The 22,023-nt window shown below is 39.4% G+C and overlaps 1 protein-coding gene across 5 annotated transcripts in view; it reads left to right on the top strand.

Moving 5' to 3' along the window:
* map4k2 (mitogen-activated protein kinase kinase kinase kinase 2) overlaps positions 1-22,023 on the top strand; it is a 72,124-nt gene that overhangs the window by 45,665 nt on the left and 4,436 nt on the right. Inside the window, exons 16-32 of one of the 5 annotated variants that reach the window (XM_036146099.1) lie at positions 4,597-4,635; positions 5,428-5,461; positions 6,681-6,684; positions 6,754-6,834; positions 8,021-8,196; positions 8,409-8,450; positions 9,806-9,890; positions 12,776-12,855; positions 12,968-13,028; positions 13,116-13,239; positions 13,385-13,443; positions 13,699-13,802; positions 19,453-19,630; positions 19,725-19,793; positions 19,890-19,976; positions 20,051-20,121; positions 20,216-20,271. In XM_036146099.1, the coding sequence (XP_036001992.1) occupies positions 4,597-4,635; positions 5,428-5,461; positions 6,681-6,684; positions 6,754-6,834; positions 8,021-8,196; positions 8,409-8,450; positions 9,806-9,890; positions 12,776-12,855; positions 12,968-13,028; positions 13,116-13,239; positions 13,385-13,443; positions 13,699-13,802; positions 19,453-19,630; positions 19,725-19,793; positions 19,890-19,976; positions 20,051-20,121; positions 20,216-20,271 (1,350 nt within the window). Of the gene's footprint in view, positions 1-4,596; positions 4,636-5,427; positions 5,462-6,680; positions 6,835-8,020; positions 8,197-8,408; positions 8,451-9,805; positions 9,891-12,775; positions 12,856-12,967; positions 13,029-13,115; positions 13,240-13,384; positions 13,444-13,698; positions 13,803-19,452; positions 19,631-19,724; positions 19,794-19,889; positions 19,977-20,050; positions 20,122-20,215; positions 20,272-22,023 lie in introns of all 5 variants that reach the window. The other 4 variants (XM_036146100.1, XM_036146095.1, XM_036146096.1 and 1 more) reach the window with 4 other exon arrangements.

The following is a 22,023-nucleotide window of genomic DNA, read 5'->3' as shown; positions in this document are numbered from 1 at the left end:
CCCTCGAGGATTTAAGTTTGAGGCCACTGGTTTAAAATAACCTGGTTAAGTAAAGAGGATGCATTAAAACTAGGCAGGATTTTTACTTCTGAAGCCAGACTTACCCACCTCTGGCCAAGAGGCCCTGGATAACACTGACTCTATTGGAAAGACAGTTATTATTTGTCCAATCACAAATATTGACTTGATGTAACCAGACAAAAGCCGCTGTCAAAAATTTTGTTCAGAGTTTGTCAACAGACATACAGGGAACAAAATGTAACTTTTTGGCCATCATGAAAAACGCTCTGTGTTGAGTAAAACACTCTACATATATTTGAACACACCATCCCCAAGACACAAAACAATGGTGGCAGCATCATGCTGTGGGGATGCTTAACTTTAGCAGGAAGAAGAAAGCTGGTATAAGTTGAAGGGAAGATAGATGGAACTAAGTACAGGGCAATCCGTTTAGGGGCTGTGGAGACTTGTTACTGGGGTGCAGATTCATCTTACAACATGCACAGATGGCACCTTTAGTTAGAGACTCTGACTCTACTGGCACTTTAGTTGCAAAAAAAGGCTTCAGACTCAATTTAGACTTGTGCCTCAAAGACCTGAGACGTAACAAAGAGTCCTGCTCTTAGACTTCAGTCTTAGTAACAGTATGTAATGATGAGTTTTACTGTGAAAGGATGAGCTTGAATACCAGCCACTGACATTCGTGGATTATTATGGGATGTTAATGGCTGATAGTCTGTTCATGTTAGCTGTAGCTTCATTAAAAATGACCACATGAATATCTCTCCAAATCAGTGTTATATTAAATGATATTTAATAATTTATTATAGAGAATAAATACATCAATAAATAGTGGAATCTTGGCCTAGTGGTTCTAGCATTGCGTTCAAACCTAGGATTGCGCTCGAACCTTGTGGTTCGAGCGCAATCCTCCAGGAAGGAGGATTTGGGTTTGACTCCCACAGACTGCCACTCCGGGTCCCTGAGCAAAAGCCTGAGCAAAAGCCAGAGGTGGGGAATCCAGGTTCAGAAAGTAAAAAGCCAGTCTAAAGATTAGTTCCAGCCATTCATATTTCCAGCTCCACAGCATAGAGACAGGGTCCATCAGAATATCCTTATTGGGTCAGGACTCTTTAGCCAAAGCGGGAGTGCATCAGCATTCACCATGATAAGTGCTGTCTGAATAGTGCAGTCAGTAAGAGGATGTAATAAAAGGAGCTTGTATGCTTCCTTTTGCATCTAGTTTAGCCTAGGAATTTTGCAATGTCCAGTGCCTAGCGACATCGCAACGTCCCTTACCAGTGCTAAGAAGCTTTAAGGTATCCCACAATCTGACTCGCATCATCCATGTGCGTTACTTTTTTTTTTTGGGGGGGGGGGGGGGATTTTTTGCCGCTCGCTTTTTCCGAAAGTAGGCTGACAGGAAGGGGGGTAGAAGAGGGGGAGAGACATTTGGCAAAGGACCGCGGGTCGGATTCGAACCCGGGTCAACCGCGTCAAGGACCAAGGCCTCTGTGTATGGGTTGCGCTACCCGATGCGCCACATGCGCGCCCCAATGACATCAAAGTTAAAGGCTGTCCAAATTCGGCACAGCAGCCCGAAGCTCCATTCGTTCCCACCATAGAGTTCTAACTGTTGACCGTATGAAAGTTCAAGGAACAGGAGCTAGAAGCTATTACTATGCACGTTCGGATTGAGCCCCTGTCTGTGCAGCTGGAAATGCAAATGGTTTGAGCTAATCTCTGGACAGGCTATTTACTCACTCAACCTGGATTAGCCCTCTGCTCTTGGCTGGCTTCTGTGATCAATGCTCTCCTAGTCCAACCTGTCAGTCTAGGTGGACATCCATGTCCTAGTAGGTCTGCAGGTGGTCCATCCATTCTCAGTGTTCCGATGGTGGATTGAACAGCGCTCTTGTCTTAGAAGCTATTGCTTGGTGACGAGTGGGTCATTGATTTGGATCTGAGACTACGAGAATGGGCCTCCATGTGCTTAAAAACAGCTGCGCTCCAACTGCTGGTTGATCAGAATTGATAAAGACTCCTGGATGGGTGTTGAACATTTCAACACCCAGGTAAAAAGAGCTGGGTCCACTTAGGGTGTTCACCGCCAACCAGGTGCGGTAGCTCTTAACAGTTATACTTTTACTCAACTTTTACTCGACTTTTAAAGGTATTACAAGCATATACCACTGCCTATCAAAAGAGGAGGGTACAAACTTTCTTTTTTAACACTCTTTTAACTAAATGAAATCGCTGGAAAGCAGAGATTATTTACATATTGAAATAAATAATAAAATAAATATTTCCATTTATAGTCTTACAGATGGGAAATTTGTCTCTGCGTTTATTCTGGGGAATGTATACCTAGAATAAACCCAAATACTGTCTAAGTCATCACTAACTCTCTATTGTCCATTGGTTTTCCCCAGTGAGACTGTAGTTCCTTGCCAGTGCTGGTAATGGGCATGCCTCCAAGGCAACACATGACCAAAAGAGACATGAAAAAAATACAAAAATACATCTTAAAGTAATCGATTCATCAACCTGGTGTGAGAATTTCCTTAAGTAGATCAATACAATTCAAAAGTAAAACATTTGTTAAAAGTAAAGAAAGACAGCATATGTTAGTGTAGGGAATGGTCACCGCACAATCTCGTTTATTATGTTATAATTATATCTTTAATTTGAAACTTTTTACTAATTAGAATTGAGAACAAAGGTTTGAAATGTGGAGTTAGAAAATGGTTTTACAGTATTATTAACAATAACTCCAGCTGAGAGTGAGGAGAAGAAATCCAAACTATATTGAGTGTAATCTATAATGAACACATGGACAATATGAAGACATGGATAAACAGGCATTAACTTAGTCATAATAAAGACAAATAAGCAGAAATTCAGCATTAACAAGTTTCAATATGTTTCTAATATATTATAATATATTCTTAGAGCACATATGCCCATTTATATTTCTAGGGGCATCGTATTACATTTGATCAATTTCATAATAATATAAATCAGCATTTAGCTAAGTTTTTGATGGAGGATTCAATTTTAAAATTATATTATTGGTATAAATCAAAAAAATTAAAAATATTTATTGAACACTCATTTAATAATTTAGACCCGACAACAAACTGTACTGGTTTGCAACTCTTCTCTGCAGAGATGCATGGTCAGAGGTGACTAATAGATGTTGTGGTTTTGATGATAAAATGTTTATTTCAGTTGTTAGAGACATGAAGCTCAACTTTGAATTTGGACAATTGTCCCAAGGCTTGACTTGGACTTTCCTGTCAACAACTTAAGACTTGACCTGGAACTGGGAACATCTCTGCCAGCAGGACTATGAACCTAAACATACAGCCAGAGCTGCAATGACATGGTTTAGCAGTGGTCTAAATACAAATGTATGCCACACTTTTCAGATCCTCTGTTTGTTAAACATTTCATTTATCTTGCGTGTATCTTTTGCTTAGTGTTGATCTAACACATGAAACCTAAAGGACACACACATGGAAGTTTGCAGGAAAATATAAGGCATATGAATATTTTTGCAAGGCCTTGTAATAAATCATTAAAGCTCAGCATACAGTATTGTCTTTGTAGGTGTTTATTTGAAGCTACAAAGTGTTACAGTACGTAACACATCTCTATAAACTCAATGCAATTGCAAAAGTATGTTAAATGAAAAATAAAACTGAAACAACCTTAAGATGAAATAAAAATCGGAAAACAGTTTAAAACAACTTACAATATATTATGAATTGTCCATATGTGTTCTTTATGAGAACAATATTTGAAAGGGGTATAGAAGAAAACTTGATTTGGTTGGTTTATGCTTAAAGGCTCATAAATGAATGGGTTAAATTTCCACAACAAAATGTTTAACGTATCTTTGTGTACTATTGTGAGTATGCAGCTTTCATGAACAGTCTGAAGAGAGTGAAAGTCCTCTCTGGCTCATGGACATGTTCCCTTGACTTCATGCCACTCATGAACAGTCAGAATCCCACACCGTACTGCCAGTACCAATCAATCTCAATCTGGTTTCCAGCACAGCTGTGCAAAATATCCACATAACATTAGAACATTCCACAAAAGGCTTAGGTTAGTGCAAAAAGTGCAGCCTTTGGGCCATCTTTGGTCAGTCAGCAGGAATTCTACCCTTGTAGTCCAGCAGTTTGCACGGATCTTTTCAGGTAGACTTTTTTAACACTTTCAAACACTTTTTCAGGTCTGTTCTAGTTTTTTGTCTTATTGCCAATAAAATTGTGGGTTAGATAAAAAAAAATACTATATCACATATACATATATGTCTTAAAAGTATATTGTCACACTAAAACAGTATTCAATATGAAACTCATATTGTTACAGGATAGGATTTCCTGTCAAGCCAAAGTTAAGGATATAACTGGGCTGTAACACAATTAGAAGCAAGATTTTACAGTAAAGGCTTCATATCCTGATAGAGGAGGTTAAATTGAGGTAGTGAGTGCTTGGTAGAAGAGGACCTTTGGTTTTACTCCCTCCTATTGTCATGGCCGAGTCAGGCCTGTGGTCAGATAAACACCAGGGGTCTTCCTGTTGCAGGAGCCTGCTGGAGTGTGTGGAGCAAGCCCTGCAGATGAGGTAGGTCACGCCCGCTTGCTCCAGCCTCTCCTAACAGCTCTGTTTTTCCATCCCTCCTCAAATAAACCCCTTCAGTTGGTGTTATTGCAATGTATTTGTCAGCTAATGCCAGTGTGTGTTTGCCATTATGTTTGGGTTTGTGTTCGTTTGCTCTTAATACTGCCCTCAAACCACATGAACTGGTGCAGAGTTGATCCAGCACAAGCTCACTGGTTTTCAGCTTTGAGGGCTTCTTTGTCTGCTTAATTTTGGCGTACCCGTTGGTGTTTGGTTTGTATGCTGCTATTATCCTACCTTTATCATCCTCAGCATCTGCCTATGTTATCCAGCTCGGTGTCATGATGCTTGTCCTGGATCCAGTTGAATGATTCAACTAGGCATGGGCCGGTTATTGGTATCAAAGTGCAACAAGGATTTAAACCATCTGCCCTTTCTTCCTTTAGTTCAAACTCCTTGCAATGAGAAGCGAAATGTCATTCTGACATTAACTCTTTAACTCTAGAATGAGTAGAGTTTTCCCTGGCCGTATGGATCATAATGCAACTCTTTCACCCAGTGCAGCACATTTCCTGCCAGCTGGTTTAAAAAAGGCCTCTACATTTTCCCCCTTGCTTACAAGACAGACAGACTCAGCTGTTTAGACATTCTCCAGACAGCTATGGTGTGGAGGCTGATACCATGCAATTTTTTCTCATTCTAATCATACAGTTAGATTCTCCTACGAGCCCATGCCTAGATGCAGACATTAGATTTTGACAGTGATCGTGGTGTTGTTGTTCGTTTGTCTTTCAGGAGTTTAACAATTACAAGAGCGCCATCTGCTGATGTGAGTATGATCCTCAAAATCATAAAGTTAGTTTTTATTTCTGTTATATTGTGTTGTTGTACTGTTTCGGTATCCTTCTGTGTGCTTCTCACAATAGTGTCTGGAATTTTGGGTCATTATTCCTGACAGAACTAGTTTAACTGGGTCCGTTAATTTCCTGGACACAAAACCAGTCTCCTTCCCGAACAGTATGATGCCTGGATAATCCTATGCGGTTTATTCTTGCACATAACTGGTTGAACAGATATCATGGAACATTCATACATTTGGAAATTATAGCCAGGTGTCAAGTTCCACATTATCTCCCTAATATCCTGGCTGATTTATTTTGATATTCTCATGATGTCACTCAAGGAGTCAATGTGTTGTTGCCTTAAAATTTGTTCCCTGGTGTGTTTCCATTAAACCTAAATGCTGTTAATTAAGCTTCAGAAGGTTTCAAAGCCATGACATGATCTCCTGGGCTGTCCCAAACTGTTCAAAGTTATGGTAGTCCTAGTGTAGGTAAATGTCAGATTTTTAAGTAAATTATAAAGACTCTGAAAATGTCTCTCTTATTATTTTGACATTTAACAATTAGACATAATGTTGGCAACCTAACTCACCCAAAACAGGGAAAGATTTGTTTGATTTAATGTCAGACAGTTGTGAATTTTTTTCTTTTTATACAGTTAATTTATATATCTGGTTCCAACTGTACTTGCCATTACTGAAATAAAAAACATGTATTTGTGTTAAAATTAAAATAGCACATATCAGATATTTCAAGTGGATGTGACATGATGATGATTACTTTCATCCATTAAATGTAAATTAAAACTGAGATTCCTTCTTATTATCTTTTGTGAGATGTCTGCCATCTCAGCATCTTGGTTGAACAAAGATAACTTTAAATCTTCCAGGGTTATGAATCTTTTTGAGCTTAAATATATTGTGATATAGCCATTGTTTCAGAAAGCTGCTGACAAACAGTTGCTGTTTATTAAATAATTGTTATGGTGATAAAATCTGATGCCAGGCGGTCTGTGGAGAACCTAGAGTTTAATTCTGAGAACAGTCACAGAGCAGCACAGCTGAAGCTGCCTTCTGATCTGTTCACATTAGACGTGTGCTAATAGAATGTGCACCCAGCTTTACAAACAGAATGACATGTTGAAATTATTCTACTATACTGGTGTAACATTACAGTGATGACATATTGTTTGACATTGTTTTACAGGGAGGTAGGAAGAGTGGTTTGTTCAGTCCTACAGCCTCACTGCCAGCCTTCAGCTCTTTAACTTCCAATACAGAAGAAAGAGACCTGACAATGAGGCCGACCTGCACACTCGGCCCCGACGCCGCCATCATGGCCGACTCCGGCTCTGCAGCAGGTACTCCTCAGGACACACCAGTCCATCAAACTAGGGCTTGTTTTAGAAGTGTCAGCAGAGGGGATGGCTCTGACCACTTTTCAGAAAGGTGGTTTTACTGTTTGAGCAATGAAGGTTTTTCTCTGTGGGACCGGAAATCGTCAATGTTGTAATGACTATAGTTGTTCTTTCTGCAACAGTTGTTAGCAGTTTTTCATCTGTTCCAATAAAGAAAATAAATTTCACATTTAAGTGCAATTATTGGCTCTGCATACGGCTCTTCTATATGCCCTTCATTCTTGAAGGGGCAGTTAAGCTGAGCTCGATCTTCATAAATTCAATTCACTTCAATTCAAAAAAATTTTTTTTGCATAAGGTAAATTACATCAAAAAGTCTTAAAATGTTTTGAAAATCTGTCCAAGTTGGTGTATATTGCACAATAAAAACAACCCCAAAAAAACAGAGACAAGTGGACCCAAACCAAGAATTGGGGGCAACCCACAAATTAGATCAGTTGAATCTGACATGATGTGGTTTGTTCAGACACTGAATATCTGTTTAAATTGTATGTTAACAATTCTAAAACAGTTTCAGTTCACCACCAAATTATTAGGTCTGTAAATAGGTGGTGAATTTGACAGTGTCAGTGGCTGTTGAAAGGTCTAACTACACTAAAACAGTAACTCGACAATGTCTGCAGCCATCATGACGTCCCTGGACCGCAAGCAAGATACCTTCTGTTGAATGCATTTCATTAAAAGCTGATTGGTATTTATAATGTTAGTATAGTTCTAGAAAAAAATATATTGGTTAACCACAAGTTTATCGAAGATTTTTGGTGTAAGGTGTCATTTAGAAATGTAATTATTTAGCTGGGAGGAGTTCAAGCTAGGTTTTTTTATTTTTTTTAGAATAGGATCAACAACAATAAGTTTAAAAAGGGAGGGAAAAAAAATGGTTTAGAACAACAGATTCAAAATATCATCTCCAATCAGATCAATATTTACAAGTGTGAAGGACAGACAGGGTTGGAAAGCAGATGGATAAACTGAAAAATAGGGAATGGGTGATGGTGTAAAATTGACCCGATTCGCCTAATTTTACTGAATTTTACTGATTTACAACTTTTGAAAGGTTTATTTATTTTGTGGATCCTGATCGAACAAGTCCTCCTAAAAACCTGCATCTGTTTACGTGTTCCTCAAGGCTTGTCAAGGTGTTCTGCCACGCAGGATATCAGTCAGCACTGCAGTGGCCCATGCCTGCCGTCACAACACACTGTATCTGCAGAGAAACGAGTGGTTTCCACAGTTTCCTCCCACAAAAGAGAAACGCCATTATCCCCTGAGTGGAGCACACTGCGCAAAAAGCCAGAGGACTCAGTAAGTTCAATGAAAAAGCCTTTCCCTTTATGTGAGAAGCAAACAACAGAATGCTGGTGTTATTTGCTAACCGAATAACGTTCTAATGTTTCTGTTTGAACTCTGTAAAGGTTATGTGTGTAAGACAATGAAATACGTTGATTTGGAATTACTCAGGTGTGCAGTCTTTAGTACTCCCTTTGTTTTGTTGTGTGTAACCTTTGTACTTCTAGAGAGCTGATTGTCATGGGCTTCCTCCCACCCCTCAAGTCCATGTAAGTGTGAATCCTAACAGCATGCAAACTCAACCCTTTAATGACTAACAAGAGACGCTTACTCTGCTAACATATACTGATGCATCACTTTTGATTTTAGAGGCTTTCTTGTTTTAATTTTGTAAATGTTCACTATACCTTTAAGGAAACCTTAAACTATATATTGGAAGTCAAATACATAAATATATTTTATTGATTTTTTTTTTTTTTTTTTTGTGGCTCGCTTTTTCTGAAAGTAGGCTGACAGGAAGGGTGGTGGAAGAGGGGGAGAGACATGCGGCAAAGGGCCGCGGGTTGGTCGACTGCGTCGAGGACTAAGGCCTCCGTATATGGGTCGCGCTACCTGCTGCGCCACAAGGGCACCCATACAGAAATATTTTAATAGAAATTATGATACAATGGAATACTGTCAAACAGTATAATAACTGTAACAAACGCAAAAAATAATAGTGTTGTTTTCTCTACAACTAACTACTCCACGTTCCACCTCTCAAGGTTGCAGGAAAACATTGAAATGTTGCTGTCTCCGTGCAGTTCCTCCAGCCTTTTGAGGTTGAGGTAGCTTCTTTAGAACTTCTCTTTGAGGGAAAAATACCACATCATCTTCTCTTTAGCAGTGCACCGTCCAATTCCTCTGAAAACAAATTCTCTCACTTCTTCACCCTCAAGATTCTCAACCAAGCTTTCCTGCCTTGAGCCCAGCAGCTGCTCTTTGCATTTCCTAAAGGGGTGTTGACCACTAGTCAGTCTTTCTGCTTAAATTTCTTGGCATGAGTACTTTTCTACACTGTGTAAAATATTAGGAAGAAAAAATGCTGTTATGTAGTACGACAGCAAAATGAAGGATGCTTGCAGAATTTATGGTTGCATGACAACATATATGTACCGTTGTCTAGATACATGGGGTGGGTGAATTTACCCACTGACCCATCTTACCCCACTCTCTACCTGAAAATAAGGATGCCAGGAAATACCCAGAGAATGCTATTGTTGACTAACAGCACCCGAAGACATCAACACAGCACCCCACAAAACTGACTAGAAGAAAAATGCCAGTTGTTATAAGAGTGGGCAGCAATCTATATCTAACTCATGTTCTATTAAGCATTAGAACATGATTCGGCCCTATGACCCACATACATGATTTACGATGCTGCTGTAGATCTTTTTTGTCTATTGCAGAGCCTGTTGCTCAAAGGCTGGAGCGATAGGCATTTAGTAGCTTTATTAAGAGAAAGATTGCATGATTTCAATGACTGTCAAATCCTTTTCTGTAACTATGCTACTCCACAACTGAAGTCTCATTAGAATCCTGTCAGACCTAAAGTGATCTGTTTGCTGTGCTGGTTGTCTAGATGGGAGCCTGCTTTTCCAAAGTCTTCAACGGCTGTCCTCTAAAAATCCACTGTGCTGCTACTTGGATTTTACCTAAAACAAAAGGTGAGAATCCTTATTCTATTTCTTAAAGTCCCGAACCTGTAATGCTCGGAATGATAGAGAACCCAATGTTTAATTCAGATACGATTTAGCACTTAAAGGTTTATCAAAATGAATAAGCAAAACCCTGATATAGGCAGACAAAACCTCCGCTGGAGTCTGGCCAGGCTTAGAGTGGACAGGCAGACAGGGCTGAAGCTTGAGGCAGGTCCGCAAGGCAGGCTCGATACGCTTCTTCAGGAGGAGTGAATGCTGCGTGTCAAGACTTGATGCAATCAACTGGGTTCTCTTAGATAGGATTTTTTTTACCAATCTGTATAATATGACCCAATCTGTATAATCTTGTTGAATTTGACTTTGGAAAGTGCCTTGAGATGACATGTTTCATGGATTGGCAACTAATCACGATTATTGTTTTGTATGATCTCCATCATCACTTCAGTTGCTTGTAAAAATATTTTTGACTCACTTGTTGTAGTCTACATACCTTTGAATATCTCTTTATTGCCTCTTGTTGCCAGTATCTTTTTTTAATTACTTTTGTAACTGATTTTCCATAAATATTAATTTATAGATTTAACTAAATTAATTTATTTTTTATATTATTTCTGTCAAAATATATTTTTTACTGTTAAAATAAGTGACCAATTATGCTTCCTTTTAAACATTTAGGATAGATCTATGGTCTTTACAAAACTTGTTCATTACATTTTCTTTCACAAAATCCTGCTCTGATTGTGAGATTTCACCTCCCCAGGTTCACCGATTTCGACTTCTGTTCAGAATGAGCTGTTTTAGTGCTCTGTCGCTTTTATGCTAATAAGCTGTAGCTGGCCACGCCCCCAAACTCAATGTTTGAGGGCTTGAAAAACCAAGCAGATATTTTGGCTTTACACTGGCACATTTTTGCAGTGTAAAGCCAAAAAGTTAGTTTTGTATAAAAGAAGGCATAATTTATAAAACTTTACCCTCTTTTTGTAGCCTCGTGAGACCATCCTGATCTCGCGAGCTTTCAAGGTTTCACTCGCAGATCAGTCTGGATACTCTCCGTTGAAGAAAATTTGGAGCCGTTCACCAAACGAACGTCCAATCAGCGTTGGCTTTGAGGCGGGTTGAGGTGTGACGCAACGGGAAGCGCGTCAGTTCAGTCTAAACAACATGGCGGCTTCAGCCGATGAAACTAGCGTTAGCATGGCTATCGAGCAAGTTTTATCGGAATTACAGAGTATTTATTTGCTGAGCTAACGAGCTTTTACCTGCAGCAGCAAGAGTAGCTTGGCTTGTGGTTGTGTTTTCGTCGTCGCTCTGTTACGAGCGACGACGAATCTGATTGGTTTATTTGGCCCGTCTATCACCAACATAGGCCAATCAGCTAACCAGTATTTTCGCCCCTTCCCAAAATTACTTCAACGGAAGGTTTCCAGATGGATATGCGGAGCAAATCTATCTGGCGGAGTCAGGTAACTCTTTTTGTGCTCTCTGCTTTGGGCCATTACTGCGTGGAGCTGCAGTCATGTGATAGGGTGCTCTTTACTCAGAGGAACTGACGCTATACTGCCCTCTTCAGCCGTCTTTGTGAACTGCATGTGATTTAAACTACCACTGAGAGTGAAATATTGAGAAACGCAGCATTGTTTATATATTTTTAAACAACGCTTCGACACATGAAATTTTGCGTCAACGATTTTTCACAATCGACGTTGATGATTGGTTTATTGATGATTAATTTGTTGATGATGTCAACTAATCGTTGCACTCCTACTAAACTCAAAACACGTTAACAGATGAATATTCCAGTTCATATTCAAATAGAACTACATAATCAATCTGATCATATTGAGATTCAATTTCATACATTCCTTTCTGTAATACAGTTTGGTCAAATTCAGTTTATAATTCCATTTGGTAAAATGTTTGCAGCCCGGCTCATTGCAGTGGTTAGTTGACTTCGCTGGAATCTCTCCTCCTAAGAATGCACAGAAGTAATTTAAACCTTAAAGCAAAAGTCATCTTTGCCAGCCACCCTAAAAGATTTGATGGTTATTTACATACTGTATATAACATGAGAAAAAGGAGGTACAAACCACCACACAATATCTTGTAGAACACCTTTAGCAGCTGCTGAAAGGCCTTTAAGCTTGCAGCCAGTTGTTTATGCACAGCTGTTGTCCTAATGTACCCTCACTATGCTTCGGCCATGTTGACGGTCTTGTCTTTCGTTGCTTTCGATTTACCTTGGTGGGATTTATTATGATGCTAACTACAACAATACAAGCTGACAACAATTTCTCTTAATTGTATGTGTATGAAGAATACAAGAACATGTTTCCATATATTGCGGTTTCACAGTAGTGGGTGTTCCACTGGTTGTTCAGACGCATTCACTACTTTTGTATGACCAATAGTTTGTTGACCATTCAGCTCCAGACTGCTACTGACCGTTCAAGTTGGAATTCTAAGATCACGGGGTATTCTTTATATTTTTCTGACTGGGAAATTGGAAAGTCCGACTTCTGAGAACAAATAGAGCAAAATACCTTTCTGGGCAGCATCTCAAGTCATTACATTTTTAGGACATTCTGTTTTAGATTTAGGTTTCAGATGATATTGAAATATTTATGGACATGATTGATAGGCTTTCCTTATTGGTGTTGTGTGACCACACACTTGACAAACCCGTACATTCAGAGAGGTGGTAACACATTGGCTTTGATTCACTGCCCCACTGTGATATTCCTTTTGTAAATCAAATGGAACCAGAAAGGGTGTACTTAGTTGTTCTCATGGCTCTGCTGCCACTCATGGACACTTCTCTGGTCCATGCCTGCATGCAGCATGAAGTAATTGTAACTTGGCTTACTTTAACTAATGCTTCTTCTTCTTCTTAGATCAGTATCTTATTCTTGGAGCAGAGGAAGGGATTTACACATTGAACCTAAATGAACTTCATGAAGATACACTAGAAAAGGTCAGAGAAGAACTCACAAACTCAGTGGCATTGCATACTTGTTATTTATTCATTATGTTTCTTTGGCAGGTATATGAAATCTAAACTCATTAGATTGTTGATCTGTCCACAGCTGCTCCCCCAGCGAAGTACATGGCTTTATGTTATGAACAATGTGCTGATGTCTGTATCAGGTAATGTCTCCTTTGTATGTTGCTTTTATCAGACAACATATTGTACTTTATGGTATCTGCCTCTCTAAGACAGTTTTATTTGTGCAGGAAAGTCGTCCCAGCTTTATTCCCACAGTCTCTCAGCTCTGTTTGAACAGAAAGGACACCTGCAAAAAAAACACGGTAGTCTGTCTCTCAGCACTAACCGCTTCACTGAGAGGATCATTCCCAGGTTGGTACTGGCCCTAAGAAGTCAGGATTGAAACAAACTGGATGTGCAAAACATACAGCATTTATAAACTTAAAAATAACCACTACTGTTACTGAAGTATGGCACCTTCACACCAGTAAATGTTTTTTTCTGTACTTGTTTCCAGAAAGTTTGCCATATCTGTGAAAATTCCTGACACTAAAGGCTGTAGGAGATGTAGTGTAGGTAAGTGATTGAATATGGGCTCTAAAGCAGTTCTCACACATTTTCCTGAGATGGGATGCAGTGTGAGAATACAAAGGTCCACAGAATTTGGGCCAAATGTTTTAGGGAAACTGGCAAGTGTCACCAGTCTGAAGAAAATTATCCACACAGTGTCCTGAACATCTCCAGTGCTTTTGTGTAAAAACAACTCAACTGTTTGTTGTTCATGCTCTGGAACCAACATACTCTTCACCATTGTTATTTTCGTTATTTCAGCAAGAAACCCCTACACGGACAGTACATTTCTGTGTGGGGCGGTTCCATCCGGCCTGGTTCTGCTGCTGTGGTATGAGCCTCTGCAGAAGTTTATGCATCTAAAGGTTAGTGCCGATTTTCTATGGCATAACCACGGTAACAACACATCTATTGTTCAAAGTACAAACAAGATCCCTCTTATTTCCTAAACTTATTTACTGTGACTGAGTTATGTAAAGCCAACTATAACTATCATTTTAAATTATATACATCTCTTACAATAGGGGATTAATGCTATGTATGAAGAGAAACATTTCCTTTATCTAGAGTTCCAAAGTTAGCAGTTCCTTCATATGTTGACATCAGTCATATTTAACAGGATGGTTTCCATGTGTTGAACTGGATTATGTTAAGAGGATATAACTAGGTAATGTGAAATTGAATCAAGAATCTTTATTGTCATTATCTAACAGTAATGAAATTATGTGCTAAACTATCTACATTTTGGTGAGATGCTGGCTCAAAATTCATACGGATTCAAATATACCACACAGGCACAAAATAAGCAATGTTCAAACAGTTGGATAGTTGAATAGTTAAAGTACTGTGCAAACATATAAGCAGACTGTGAACTGGGCTGGTGGTTTATTTGATTCTCAGCAGGGGGCCCTCCCAGTTTTGGGAAAGAAGCTGTTTTTAAGTCTATTAGTTTGTGATTCCCTAACGGAAGTGGGATAAACAGGGCATTGCCTGGGAGGGTGGGATATGTGGCAATATGTCTGGCCCTTTTCTGGACTCTTGTTGCGTAAACAGTGTCTTGATGTTGTAGATGGCATCCCACAATGTCCTGTGCAGTCTTCACTACCTGTTAGAGCCTTCCTCTCCTCCCAAACCACACTGTCATGCTGAGACACAGGATGCTTTCAACTGTGGCTCGAAAGAAGTTTATGAGAAGCTGAGTAGAAAATCCAGTCCGTTTCAGTTTCCTGGGAAAGAAGTGTCGTTGTTGGGCCTTCTTCACCAGGTGGAAGGTGTTGTAAGTCCCACTTTATGCTGTACACACCCTCCACCACCTCCCCATGTATGCAGAGTGGAGCGTGGGAATCTCTGTAATTCCAAAGATTTTTCCACTGATTATTCAGACGGGTATTACTAATCTGACATGCCACCGTCGCTTCATTTTCTGTTTTGAGTCTCTTATATGACATTACAGAACAAGGGAGGACATGTCAAGTTTTAACATCCTTCTATTTGAAGAGCCAGTTTGGTTGGGTTATTCATTCCTTAAAGGATGTATGCAATGCAAATATATCTTAACCTTGCCAGCCAGATAGATAATGTGTAGCACTCTCCATTCTGCACATTATCAATCTGGGACTGCCAGATTGATAATGTGCAGATTGCTGAATGTCCCTCCTTTGCCCGTTCGGGCAAAGTAGGGACATTCAGCAGCAGCTGATTGGAGGAAGTGACTCCTTGTGCCCGCCTAGCAAAAGTTGGTTTTGGCCAATCATTGTAACAAATTAAAATATAAACAGCATGCACCTTGAGAAACCACAGCAAGTTAAGCTGGTCAAGGTATTTCTTGCTATTCTTTCAAAGAAGAAATTGTGGATTCTGACAAAACAGATGTGATAGCAGCAGCTATCCATGTAACAATTTCAGCTGGTGAACCCGATATTCAGCTGGACACAGAGATACCATAAAACAAGTTTATTGTGAAGATGAGTAGTGATGGGTGAGGTAGACTAACAGAACCAGACTTGGCAGATGAATCTTGGCTGAAGGAGCAGGCAGGCAGTGATGAACAAGAGATCAGAGCAGGCGGTGTAGATCAGGGAACCAACAGAACGGCAGAGCAAAACGTCAGGGACTCACCGAGAAACCGGGAGAACTGCAACACGCAGACACAGGCAACTTAGCTGAAGACTCCCGTTGGCTGAGCACACAGGATCTGGTAGAGCAGGGTACGTCGCACATGAGAAGCCAAGTGAGGTGACGTTCTAGCAGGGAGGAGATGGATGAAGCAGGTACATGTAGGCAGGTGAACAGGTGACCAGAGTTAAATCTACTTACTGGCAGCAGGTGGAGTCGATGTGGGCTGGTTAACTGGGGCAGAGGTGACAGGATAGTGGCTGAGAGGTGACAGGCTGAAGAAAAGTCCTAAGGCAAACCAAACAAAAACCAAAATCATGACATTCTCCTGCGCTGCTATGTTTGCGTTAGTTCAGCAATGGGCTCGACAGCTCTTGCTTTCAACGCACCTGGCATAGTCCCATAAAATACATAAAGATCTGTGCTGAAAAGATGTGTTTCAGTTTAAGGTGTTAGTTTGTCAAGTGATCTTGACAAACTAATTCACAACACATGTCATCTCAAGGCATGTTACAAGGACAAATTCAATCAAAATCATAGAGACAGATTGGTCAAAAAGATTGGCAAAGTTTTAAATGCAGAGGAGCTTTACATACCCTGATCATCCAACTTCCCAAGGTTAAATTCCAACATCAGTGCCCACATTCACAAAGATCCTCAAAGTCCAGAGATCTCCTATCTCAGCCTAAAAATTCTTACCTAGGAGTCTTAGCTTCAGAGTGATTCAAATCACTGCTGACAGCGACTCTCAGTAAGGAGAGAATAGAATTTTTTATCTTAGTAAGGAGGTGTGTCTGCCCCGAGTTGCCAGGTGTGACACTGTCTTTCAAGCACTATGATTGGTTGATAGTACAAGAAAAAAAAACACAAATGCGCTCCGAGTAATCACAGGAAAGAAATTAACCGATTAGACTGGATAAAGAAATTAATTGATTGTTACACAGGATTAAAATGTTTGAACGCACCTTATTTAAATCCTCATCATCATTTTGATTTGCTTATTTATTATTAGTCGACAGCCATTTTACTACTTTATCTATTTGATATTAATGCACACTCACCTGTCAGCATTTTATTGAGATTGCCTGCTTGCATAAAGCGGTTGTATTTGAAAAAACGACCAATATAACATGGAGAAAATAGGTGGAAAAACAGAATTGAACAGCAGTGATGCTCACAGCTATGGGAGGAGAATAAAGAAGATTTGAAAGGTAAATTGATCCTTGGATCGTGGCGCAAATACATGGACTTTGAAGTGTATTGCCGCAGATCAATGCATCTTATTCCCTGCGCATCTTTTACGTACTAGTCTGGAAAATGAGAAGTGCTGCAGCAATCAAAAGTGAAGTGATGGCATAACACAAGCAAACCTTTAGATGGCCATTTAGGCTACTGGCATTATCATGCAGTACAGAAAATAATTTCTCACCTTGTTTATATATATTCTTTGTAAATTTTTCCACTTTTTATTGCTGATTATTCAATATTTTTTCTAATATTTATTTATCCCCAGTAAAATTACATTACTAGAGCCTTTTACCCATCGGGCCACTGAAGCTAATTCATTTCTCTCTGTGGGGATGATACAGTTTATCTTATCTACATATTAACAATTGTATGATTGTTATGGAAGTTTATGTGCTCATTTCCTCCACTGTCTAAATGGTGGGTCAGCCAATCAGCTCTCTCTGTTTCCACCATCTTCCCTGCTTAAGAGACTTAGGCTTGCTAAAGGTCCTCCTCACTCTTAACATTTTTCCACTTTGCTGCACATGTTGCTTTAGTGTTTCAATGCATAAAATGTAGGAACATACATTACTATTAGTCCAAATGGCTGCTTATGGAAACTGCACAGTGCAGGAGAGAAGGGATTTAGCACGAGTGGTGAGGAGCGTAGAGGGGATTGTGGGATGCCGTTTGCAGGACACATATACTGCACAAGTCCAGAAAAGGGCCAGATGTATTGCTAACCACAGATCCTAACCACTCAGGCAATGCTCTTTGTCCCACTTCCATCAGGGAAACAATTCATGAACATTAAATCAAAAACTAACATACTTAAAAACAGCTTCTTTACCAAAGCTGTGAATGCTATCGCCCCCTTCTGGAAATCAACAAACCATCAGCCCAGATCATAATCTGCTACATTTTGCAAATACACTTCTGGTTCCACAGGTTTCTGATCTGATGAAAACCATACTGTCTCTCACTAGTTAGTGAGTATCCGCACACCTAAATCTTTCAGGGATTGTCTGTTTGGACATCCATCCAAATGATACAATTCTGCAACTAAATGTATTGTACATTATTGTAGACAGCTATTCAGCATATAATCCTTAGCTACTAAGGATTATATGCTGCTAAGGACTATATGCACGCTTAAGCTCCTCTGGGAGTGTTGTTGTTGGCCAGTACAATTAACAGTTAAAAAAGGAAAGATCAAGCCTTGTTGTGTCTGTGTGTTATGTGTATTTATGTGCATTCTGAGGCGGTGTCTGCCTCATCAAATTTTCATTATGATGTTGTGCAATAAATATCAGGAAAATGACATAAGATCAGACTCTAAAGCTGATCTAAGGCCACGGTAGATGTCGGGGACTGCTGCAGTCACTCCTTACCCCAGGGACTGTTGTCACAGCAGGGGGCCCACTATATAAAACTTCTGGCCATAGAGGAGCCTCTCATCTTCATCTGCAAAATGCGGAGGATCCGACTGGAGTTCGGAGAACCACCACATATGCAGGCAGAATTAAAGCTAGGTGCATCCCTGCCTCTTTCAACATCGGAACTTAAGCAGCCTACTGCCATGGAAACAGGCTGCAGCAGAAAAGCTGATTTTAAAATTGCCCCTCCAAGCTGTCAGGTGGCCTAAGATCAAAGCCATGCCAGGTAGGCCATGCGGATGTCCCCATGTCCACAGCCCGAGTGCTTCCTAGAGGAATAATTGAATTAATAAAATCAAGTGTCCTTAAAGTATTGATTTGTACTGAGCAAATTATTCTTTAAAATGTTATTTTCTCAAATAATCTTTTGTTTGACTCAGGATTTGCATTGTGAATGTGCTGAAACGCTTATCAAATGTTCTAAATTAGTTAAGCTAATTTTTTCTCATTCCACATTCTTTAAGATGAACTTTGGTTCTCTATCTTTGATCTGCAGTGAACCAGGATTCACTGAATCATTATTGAGATGTTTTTTTTCCCTTTGTGTGTACACAGTTCCTTGGCTTCTTTTTATCTTAATTTTACTTAGTAGTTTGAGTTAAGTTTCACTAGCCTAGTAAAGAGGATTTGTTGATTGAAATATAGTGTTAATTCAGATAAACAGCATTCTATAGTGGCGTTCATTTTATTTCTGTTAATAAACTCTTGAACTTGAAGAGAAGTTGTCACTCCTTTATTGCATATGTGTGCAGAGCTTGCTGTTAAAAGAATGCCAGTGCTCGAATCACCCTCTAACTATTGTCCTGATATCAGCTCTTGGGCTGATATTCCCTGGACAAAACCTAACAGACTGAGAGTTATTCATTAAACATTAAATAACTTAAAACCATGCACAACAATGGTAACACAAAATGACAATAGAGCTTCTTTATTCTTGATTCTATAGCCTTGTGCTAATGAAGACTCTGTTAAAAACATTATATAAGTATACTCAAAGGTTTTAGGTTTGCTTCATGAAACTCATGTCATGTCATATATCCTAGATTAAACAGATAACACTTTGAAAAAGCAGTAGTTAAGCCATTTTTTCCCAAACTTTAGAATTACATTTTCTGATAAAATACCAAATCATTGAGCCACCATTGAACAAAATTACAAGTATCTACCTGCACCATAATTTTGAATCATGTGTCCTCATTGCTCCTATATTTGCTGTTTATTTATTCTTTTCTTGTAGCATATACCAATGCGGCTACCAGAGTCACTGCCGATATTTGAGCTTCTGGTGCTGGTAACAGATGAGTTTCCCCAGCTGTGTGTGGGGGTGAGAGAGTGTAAAAATGGGGACAGTCCAACCAGTCAGCAGCTCCAGTTTGACACAATAGAGCTAAGTGCTCCCCCTACTGCAGTGCCTGGTAGGACAAACCAATGTATTTTTTCCCCTTTAGTGTATACCTGTCTCAGATTAAGGCATCAACTAATCTTGTCTTTGTCTATGTCAATCTGCAGATAATGGTGAACTCAAAGCTGTACAGGTAACTCAGCTTGACCGAGACACAATTCTGATTGCGGTTGAAAGTAAGTTGATTTGTTGGCATGAAATTTAAAAGACAATAAAACCTATTTCCTGATTACTTTTTATTAACTGCTTCTATTCTGATGCTCATTGTGCAGAAATGGTTAAAATAGTGGACCTAAAAGGACTTCCGTCCAAAGAGCTGGCAGCTGAGATCGTTTTTGACTTCCCAATTGAAACACTGGGTAAAAATCAGTATTCTAAATCTCATGTGAGTTTATCGTCACTGACAGCTGCATAATGTTGCATATCCTGGCAGTCTGTTTACAGGATAGTGTCCTGGCTTTCTGGAAGCATGGCCTTAAAGGGAAGAGTTTCCATTCAGATGAGGTGATTATCTACACATTAGCAATGTGTCATGCTTGATCTGTTCTTATGTGGTAGAGTTCATGTCAAACCTGATTCATCCCATTTTGAATGGCAGATTACGCAAGAAATCACAGATGTGAGTCGAGTTTTCCGAGTTTTGGGAACGAACAGGTAAGTTAAAAAAAGAAACCAGTGCTGATGCTATTAAACATGTTAGTGAACAAAATGGAAGGATTACATTGGATCGAGATGCTAGAAGAATCATGATGGATTTTAGATCTTTAATCAATGTCAATAGTTATTTATGCAAAGAAACATTAACAAACATAAATCTAACTAAAGCTGCTGGTAGCATTGCCTGCCCTCGCAGCTCACTGCCGCTCAGCCTATGTCGCCTCTGCAGAAGCGTTGCTTGATGACCTCCATGCCAACCGCGGGATTGGCGCTCAATTCCAGCTATCACCACCATTGCAATAGTCATAACTAGTGATGGATAGATGAGGCATCATGAAGCGTTTCGACACATTGCCAAACTGTATTGATACTGTGTCAATACTGTGTCACTGAATACGGATTCTGCTGGAACTTAAAAATCCCCACAGGCAACAACTGACTCAACTGACATAGATTTGATGACCTAGTATCAGAATAATATCATTTAGCTGTTGCTTCTAGAAAATGGATTAGTGAGAAGACTTTTGTCAGTGACTGTGTATGATTTGCTTTGTGAGAAAATCCAAATCACTCTTCTGTAACCCTCAACAATTGCCTTGTTTAAAGACTACATATTAATATTATAATATTATAATAATTTTATTTATAAACTTAGTAAAATAATTTTCCCATTTTCTATTTACTGTGATACATATGTAGTTTTTAAATAAGGCAGAATCTCTTCCTTTATCTGCCGTTCAAACGCACTGCAATGAAAAAGGGGGAAACAGTGCCAATAGTGGGCGAAGGTGGTATTTATTTTTCCATAGAGAATGAATAGGGCAGTTTCTGTGTAATTCAAATATTTATAAAAATTCAACCGTTGGCCCTAAAATCCTGAAAATATTTACAGGCAATCTGGAATGCGTGTTCAAGTTGCTATTTTTTCCATGTAGTTTGATGCAGAAATTGTAGAGAAAGAAATGAAGAGCTTATAGTGACATAGGCAAAAACCTTAATGTGACCTAATTTAGTCAAACAGGTATGGATTTGCACCAAACTGACAACGCATTTTAGGCTCTATTAACTGAAGATGTGTGCCCATTTACAAAAAGATTGAATTTGAGACATGTATGTTGCATATATAGTGATTGTTCATTTGACAAACTTTTAAGAATTTAGAATGACGGACATCATAAAAAGCTTGGATTAGAGTGTACCATATGCTTTAATCTATCCAAGGAATAAATCCTGAGATTCTGAGCTCATAAAAACAAACGGCTGATTTTTGGTGAATTTATTTTCATTTACTGATTAATAGGTGTTTGAACAGACAAAATTGTGGTTTTGATCCAAAATGGCTCACTTCCTTTGTGGTGTGGACCATGGGTCCAATAGACTTTTTTGTAGGTCCTCATCAGTTACATATGTATGTACAATTTCATAAACCTCGGACAAAGCATGGCTTGGGGCTGATGTTTTTGAAATATTCTACAGGGTGCTGTAGCACAAGTAGACCACGCCCACAGAAAATTTCACTGGAAATCATTTTGGGACTGGACCAAGATCAAATTTGTTGAATTTGGTACAGATCAGATGAAAAATGTGGAATCTGTAGCCAAATGTATGGTCATGGCGAGATGCCTGACTTCGCCACACCACCATGGCCAGACGCTGCATCCAAATGTCTTTGTGCTTGAAAGCAAGTGAGACCAACATGTTATCTATCTTCTGACCCACTTTCATGTGGACTAGGTCAGTGGTGACTGC

Source organism: Fundulus heteroclitus, chromosome 14 (assembly GCF_011125445.2).
Source record: "Fundulus heteroclitus isolate FHET01 chromosome 14, MU-UCD_Fhet_4.1, whole genome shotgun sequence".
Taxonomy (NCBI): Eukaryota; Metazoa; Chordata; class Actinopteri; order Cyprinodontiformes; family Fundulidae; genus Fundulus; species Fundulus heteroclitus.
The sequence above is the reverse complement of the archived record's forward strand: the minus strand, read 5'-3'. Positions and strand labels throughout refer to the sequence as shown.